Below are 7,420 nucleotides of genomic sequence, written 5' to 3' on the forward strand. Positions count from 1 at the left end.
AAAGCAAAACCTCAAATAAAAATGGGGGATCAATAATGTAACAAGAAAGAGAATAGTGTGCTTCCACCGGGGATCGAACCCTCGATCTCTAGGTTCCTAGTCGGACGCTCTACCACTGAGCCAAAGGGAAATTCCCTCTAGCTCTAAGCTAGAAGGCGACCTAATGAATCCTATGTAAATTGAACCCTGCCACAATAAGATGAAAGTCAGGAACATATAGAACACTGGCAGAGGTCACCTTAAGAGTAACAAAAAACATAATGTATGTCTTTTAAAACATCTGATAGAGTTTTCATATTACTGCTATCATTGATTATTGGATTGAGACTCATGTGGTTTTTATCATATTCAAAGACTTACGTTATTTGTTAAAAGTATCCGGAAAACTTATCCGTGTTTTACCCTCACTCACGTCAATTAGAATTATCTCCCCTTTGGATGGTGTAAACTTCCTCTCGTGACACACATTGCACTGTCTACATCCTACATGTCACATCACCAAATCATTAAATGACAGAGGTCAACGCTTCGCAACGAATGAATGATGGCTGCGGTGGACAAGATCAAGATCGTCGTTGTGGGAGACTCTGGTCGGTAAACATTGAGTGATGCGCTAAATATTCACAAACATCACCAGAAAAAAAGCTGGACTATGAAACTGTGAATTCACCAACCGCAAATGTCTGAAATACACATGTACATATGCTATACTGATATGGGTCACAGCCCACAGCGTGTGTTTATGTGTGCTGTGTCCCATATCAGTATAGCATATAACAAACAAACATAGCAGACAAACCCAACAATTGTAACGTTCCGGGGTCCGTACCCTAGTCACTTCTAAGGATCCCTGTGCTGTAATCTTTATTATAACTATACTACAGTTGCAAATATATACAAATATGTGTTACTACTTTGTAACCAGCATACCTAATGCTTAATACATGATATGAACAGAATAATTACTGCACGACTATAAAACTATTACCAAAGCTATCTGCTCTGTATCAATATAACAACACACTACACACACTACCGTACAATCCAGCCAGTACACAACTCGACGACCACGACGCGGCTAGCCCTAGTCACTATAATAGCTCTATAGTCAGCTACCTAGATGACCTAGTCGCGCCGAGCCCGACAGCCTTATACATACTAGTATACAACTACGGCACTCTCTAATAACCACGACTATTTCCCTGGTCATGACTAGCTCTATCAACTATATATAGACTAGCCTGGTCGCGACTACCCTATCAACGATACCTAGTCACGACTAGCCTAGTCACAACTAGCCTGGTCGCGACTACCCTATCAACGGTACCACGTCACAACTACCCTAGTCATGACTAGCCTGGTCGCGACTACCCTCTCAACGATACCTAGTCACGACTAGCCTGGTCGCGACTACCCTATCAACGATACCTAGTCACCAATACCCTAGTCACGACTAGCCTGGTCGCGACTACCCTATCAACGATACCTAGTCACGACTAGTCTATCAACGATACCTAGTCACGACTAGCCTAGTCACGACTAGCCTGGTCACGACTACCCTATCAACGATACCTAGTCACGACTAGCTAGCCTGGTCGTGACTACCCTATCAACGATACCTACTCACGAATAGCCTGGTCGCGACTACCCTATCAACGATACCTAGTCACGAAGAGTCTGGTCGCGACTAGCCTGGTCACGACTAGCCTGGTCACGACAACCCTATCAACGATACCTAGTCACGAATAGCCTGGTCGCGACTACCCTATCAACGATACCTAGTCACGAATAGCCTAGTCACGACTAGCCTGGTCGCGACTACCCTATCAAAGATACCTAGTCACCAATACCCTAGTCACGACTAGCCTGGTTGCGACTACCCTATCAACGATACCTTGTCACGACTAGCCTATCAACGATACCTAGTCACGACTAGCCTGGTCGCGACTACCCTATCAACGATACCTAGTCACGAATAGCCTAGTCCCGACTAGCCTGGTCGCGACTACCCTATCAATGATGCCTAGGCACTACTAGCCTGGTCACGACTACCCTATCAACGATACCTAGTCACCAATACCCTAGTCACGACTAGCCTGTTCGCGACTACCCTATCAATGATACCAAGGCACTGCTAGCCTGGTCACGACTATCCTATCAACGATACCTAGTCACGAATAGCCTGGTCGCGACTTCCCTATCAACGATACCTAGTCACCAATACCCTAGTCACGACTAGCCTGGTCGCGACTACCCTATCAATGATACCTAGGCACTACTAGCCTGGTCACGACTACCCTATCAACGATACCTAGTCACGAATAGCCTGGTCGCGACTACCCTATCAACGATACCTAGTCACGAATAGCCTGGTCGCGACTACCCTATCAACGATACCTAGTCACGACTAGCCTGGTCACGACTACCCTATCAACGATACCTAGTCACCAATACCCTAGTCACGACTAGCCTGGTTGCGACTACACTATCAACGATACCTAGTCACGACTATAGCTAGCACTGCATAGCCTATGTGCACCGAGACACTTTCTGTCTAACAGTATCTCGCAACAGCACTCAATCATTTATTTAATATATCTTACAGGCAGTGTGTGGATCAAGGCAAGACTTATTCGGTCACTTCTATCTTTCCAACACAAAGCTGGTCTCACATATATTGCTTACTATATTTACACTGCTGTCTACACGCCGAGATCAGAACAGAACTGCCCGATTGTTGCTGGAATCTGCCTATTTATACCCTCTTGCTATCTTAGCGACACCTAGCGGTGAGTGAGGTATAATCACCGGTACGTTTTAATGGTACCTCTAAAACTATGTCTTCGAAGCGTTTGAATTACGGAGACATAACACGAATGATAAACGCCACCAGATCAGCGTATCTAACCTGAATGTACATTCATCACACAATGATAAATAAACTACAACTAAGCTCAAACCACACAATAACAACTAGGCTCAAACCCAACAACGATAAACAAACTAAAACCTCAAAAGACAACTAACATCAATCCCAACAATTACAACTAAGCTCATACCAAACATTGATCAATTAACTCAAACCAAAAGTGACAACTAAACTCAATCCCAACAATTACAACTAAGCTCAAACAAACAATTACAACTAAGCTCAAACCCAACAATAATAAATAAACCAAAACCAGCAATGACAACTATGCACAAACCCAACAACGATAAACAAACTTAAACCAAAAATGACAACTAGGCTCAAACCCAACAAGGACAACTAAGCTCAAACCCAACAATGATAAATAAACTCAAACCCAACAATTACAAATAGGCTCAAATCCAACAATGACAACTAAGCTCAAACCTAACAATGACAACTAAGCTCAAACCCAACAATGATAAATAAACTAAAACCAACAATTACAATTAAGGCTCAAACCCAACAATGACAACTAAGCTCAAGCCCAACAATAACAACTAAGCTCAAACCAAACAATGATAAACAAACTAAAACCATAAATGACAACTAGACTCAAACCTAACAAGGACAACTAAGCTCAAACCAAACAATGATAAATAAACTCAAAGCCAACAATTACAACTTGGCTCAAACCCAACAATGACTTAATCTCAAACCTAACAATGACAACAGAGGTCAAACCAAACAATGATAAATAAACCCAACAATGACAACTAAGATCAAACCTAACAATGACAACTAAACTCAAGCCCAACAAAGATAAATAAACTTAAACCAACAATTACAACTAAGCTTAAACCCAACAATGACAACTAAGCTAAAACCCAACAATGACAACTAAGCTCAAACCCAACAATTATAACTAGGCTCAAACCTAACAATGACACCTAGGCTCAAACCTAACAGGGACAACTAAGCTCAAACCTAACAGGGACAACTAAGCTCAAACCTAACAATGACAACTAAGCTCAAGCCCAACAATTATAACTAGGCTCAAACCCAACAATTACAGCTAGGCTCAAACCTAACAGGGACAACTTAGCCCAAATACAGCAATTACAACTAGAATCAACCCAACAATGACAACTAAGCTCAAAGCTAACAATGACAACTAAGCTCAAAGCTAACAATGACAACTAAGCTCAAACCCAACAATGATGAATAAGCTCAAATCCAACAATTAAAATTAGGTTCAAACCCAACAATGATAAATAAACTAAAACCAAAAAAGACAACTAAATTCAATCCTTACAATTACAACTAAGCTCAAACCAAACAATGATAAATTACCTCAAACCGAAAATGACAACTAAACTCAATCCCAACAATTACAACTAAGCTCAAACCCAACAATGATAAATAAATTCAAACCAAAAATGAGAACTAAACTCAATCCCAACAATTACAACTAAGCTCAAACCCAACCATAATAAATAAACTAAAACCAACAATGACAACTAGGCGCAATCCCAACAACGATAAACAAACTAAAACCAAAAATGACAACTAGGCTCAAACCCAACAATGGTTAATAAACTAAAACCAACAATTACAACTAAGCTCAAACCCAACAATGATAACTAAGCTCAAACCAAACAATGATCAATAAACTCAAACCAAAAATGACAACTAAACTCAATCCCAACAATGATAAATAAACTCAAGCCCAACAATTACAACTAAGCTCAAACCCAACAATGATAAATAAACTCAATCCCAACAATGACAACTAAACTCAATCCCAACAATTACAACTAAGCTCAAACCCAACAATTACAACTAAGCTCAACCCTAACAATGAAAACAAAGCTCAAACCCAACAACGAAAACAAAGCTCAACCCTAACAATGACAACTAAGCTCAACCCTAACAATGACAACAAAGCTCAAACCCAACAATGACAACAAAGCTCAACCCTAACAATGACAACTAAGCTCAACCCTAACAATGACAACTAAGCTCAAGCCCAACAATGGTAAATAAACTAAAACCAACACTTACAACTAGGCTCTGTGGACTCTACAAACTAGTATACCAGGTTTACATGTCACACAGACTTAATTGCTCATGTGTTCAGCCTTGTTATAGCTTTGTGATAAGTTGCTTTTATTATATATTCTACATTTCAACATGATTTATATTGAAAGGATTTAACAACAGACTTCACGCCTTTGTCAGTTCTCTCATAAACATCTGCTACAATAGTCAGAAATAACTGACTTTCTCTTATATATTCCAAATATTTGCAGGAGTTGGGAAGACCTCATTAGTTCATCTTATTTGTCACAATGAGACAACAAGCAATCCTGGCTGGACCATCGGATGTTCTGTGGAGGTCAAGGTGAGATAGAACTGACCATTACTGCTGCTTTGGTCAAGATTTCTCTATCCCTCTCATACTTGCCAACTCTCCCTATTTAGGAGGGAGACTCCTGATTTTTGGCCCTTCAATTTAATGTTAACAGCCAGTGTGCAGTGGAAACTTGATAAAGATCCATTGTTTTCACTTATAACACAATTATCTGGTAATAAGCCCATGCCTGTTAATAGTCCACCTTATATGTATATTGTAGTTCAGACATTGTCATGAAATAAACCCACTCCCCACTTCAAGGAAGAAATCATATGTTTAACTTGTGGGCTCATTGAAGGATAAGTGCATTGATTTAAAAAAAAAAAAAAATGTTTTGCAATAAACTTGTAATGTAAGGTATTTCAGGCCTCATTAATGAGGTCACCATATTCTTTAGTCATTAAATTAAATGTTTAACAGCAAGTTGTGGAATTCTACCTGAAAATCGGCCAGAAATACTTTCTCAATTTACATTTCATAATATTCCTATGAATAGAGAATTTCAATCTAGATCCCATGACTTATTATTTTTTATGAAGCAAAGCTTCTGAGAGTTTGATAAAAATAAGATGTAATGGGAACGAGTTTGAGATTCTGTTTATGATATACTCATTTTAATTATGTTAATTGCATATTTTGTGATATTGAAGGAAAAGGTGACTATTTTTGCCATTGCCTTTAATGTTTGATGTCACTGTAATGTTCTGTGTGATGTCACAAAGGGTGACATTACACAATGTTACATATCAAAACTTTGTGTGATGTTGTTATTACACTGCATAAGAACCTGTGTATAAAATTAATGTCCAGAAATCTGTTTGCTCCAACAGCTACATGAGTACAAAGCGGGAACCCCTTCACAGAAAACCTACTTTACAGAATTATGGGATGTTGTTGGATCTACTAGCCATGAAAATAGCCGTGCAATATTTTATAATCCGGTACATGGTAAGAAAATACTGTCTTATATAAGAGACTAACATTTTCTGTGATTGATTGATTGGTTTTACATCTGTTTTACGTCTGTTCACTACCGAGTAGTTTGGTAGACAAATTTTGTCTGCATGTAGAAAACAGTTTTTTATATGGGCGGTTAAATTTGTCTCTGTAGTGATGATGAAGAAAATTTGTACATGTTATTCAAAAGCAAAAATGAACCAGAGAATATTTTGATTTTAATGTTTTATTCCATTTTCATCAGAATAAAAAGAAATTTGATTAAAATGTGATACATGTATAAAAAAAACCCAGCAAATCAGTTGAATTATATCTTGGGTCTTTTCCCCTAAAGTTTATGACAAAGCTTAGGACAGAAAAAAAAGGCTGCTTATTGTTGCTTTCGTTTTGTTGTATAAAATGAACACTTTTCATTTTGTCAATGAAAGTTAATTTATTACTTAAAGATCCCTGTACTACTGCTAAAAACTAACTTCACCAAAAACACTCCTGAAAAGAAACTCCCATCTTGCAGACATTTTCAAAGTTGATGAAGTTATGAATTTTAATTATTTCTTTTAAATTAAGAAAAATGAAACAAGACAATTCTTATTTGATAGAAAGATATTTCATTTGAAATATACCGGTAACACAAAAATTACAAATTCAACTGTCAACATAATTGCATGAAGGAGAAAAAAAACTCCTATCGCTGTTAATTGATGACAAAAAGGAAAGGGTAAGCTGTATAATTTTTATCTTTAAAATTTTAAGAGTACATTACAAAGATTTTCCAGAACTATTACAAAATATATGCATATGATAAAGAAGATGTTGTGAAATAAATACTTTATCTAGTGTTTTGCCTGCAGTGGGTCAGGGATTCATAACTAAGTATGTCATGCTGTGTCTTAAAGAAAAAACATTTCAACTTCTGCAGGTATCATTCTTGTCCATGACCTGACGAACAGAAAATCACATCATAATTTACGTAAATGGTTACAGGAGGTCCTAAACCGTGACAACCCCAAGGACAACAATGGGTAAGGCACTAAAATGGTTACAGGAGGTTCTAAACCGTGACAACCCCAAGGACAACAATGGGTAAGGCACTGAAATGGTTACAGGAGGTCCTAAACCGTGACAACCCCAAGGACAAC

At 38.3% G+C, this 7,420-nt stretch overlaps 1 protein-coding gene across 1 annotated transcript; it reads left to right on the top strand.

The window, feature by feature from the left end:
* Positions 1 to 426: 426 nt before the first annotated feature.
* On the top strand, positions 427 to 7,414 carry LOC110448019 (rab-like protein 3). Its single transcript, XM_021494046.1, has 4 exons — positions 427 to 590; positions 5,221 to 5,312; positions 6,155 to 6,272; positions 7,201 to 7,414. Exons 1-4 carry the CDS (start codon positions 542 to 544, stop codon positions 7,305 to 7,307), a joined length of 366 nt encoding a protein of 121 aa, XP_021349721.1. The 5' UTR covers positions 427 to 541; the 3' UTR covers positions 7,308 to 7,414.
* Positions 7,415 to 7,420: the final 6 nt, after the last annotated feature.

The sequence above is a fragment of the Mizuhopecten yessoensis genome, unplaced genomic scaffold, assembly GCF_002113885.1.
Source record: "Mizuhopecten yessoensis strain PY_sf001 unplaced genomic scaffold, ASM211388v2 scaffold3795, whole genome shotgun sequence".
In the NCBI taxonomy this organism is placed as follows: Eukaryota; Metazoa; Mollusca; class Bivalvia; order Pectinida; family Pectinidae; genus Mizuhopecten; species Mizuhopecten yessoensis.

What these genes read in the sequence shown, in the direction of transcription:
- LOC110448019 (XM_021494046.1), top strand. Translation starts at nt 542, where the DNA reads ATGATGGCTGCGGTGGACAAGATCAAGATCGTCGTTGTGGGAGACTCT. An exon ending in CGTCGTTGTGGGAGACTCTG is followed by an intron (nt 591 to 5,220) that starts GTCGGTAAACAT and finishes AAATATTTGCAG; the next exon opens with GAGTTGGGAAGACCTCATTA. An exon ending in GATGTTCTGTGGAGGTCAAG is followed by an intron (nt 5,313 to 6,154) that starts GTGAGATAGAAC and finishes TTGCTCCAACAG; the next exon opens with CTACATGAGTACAAAGCGGG.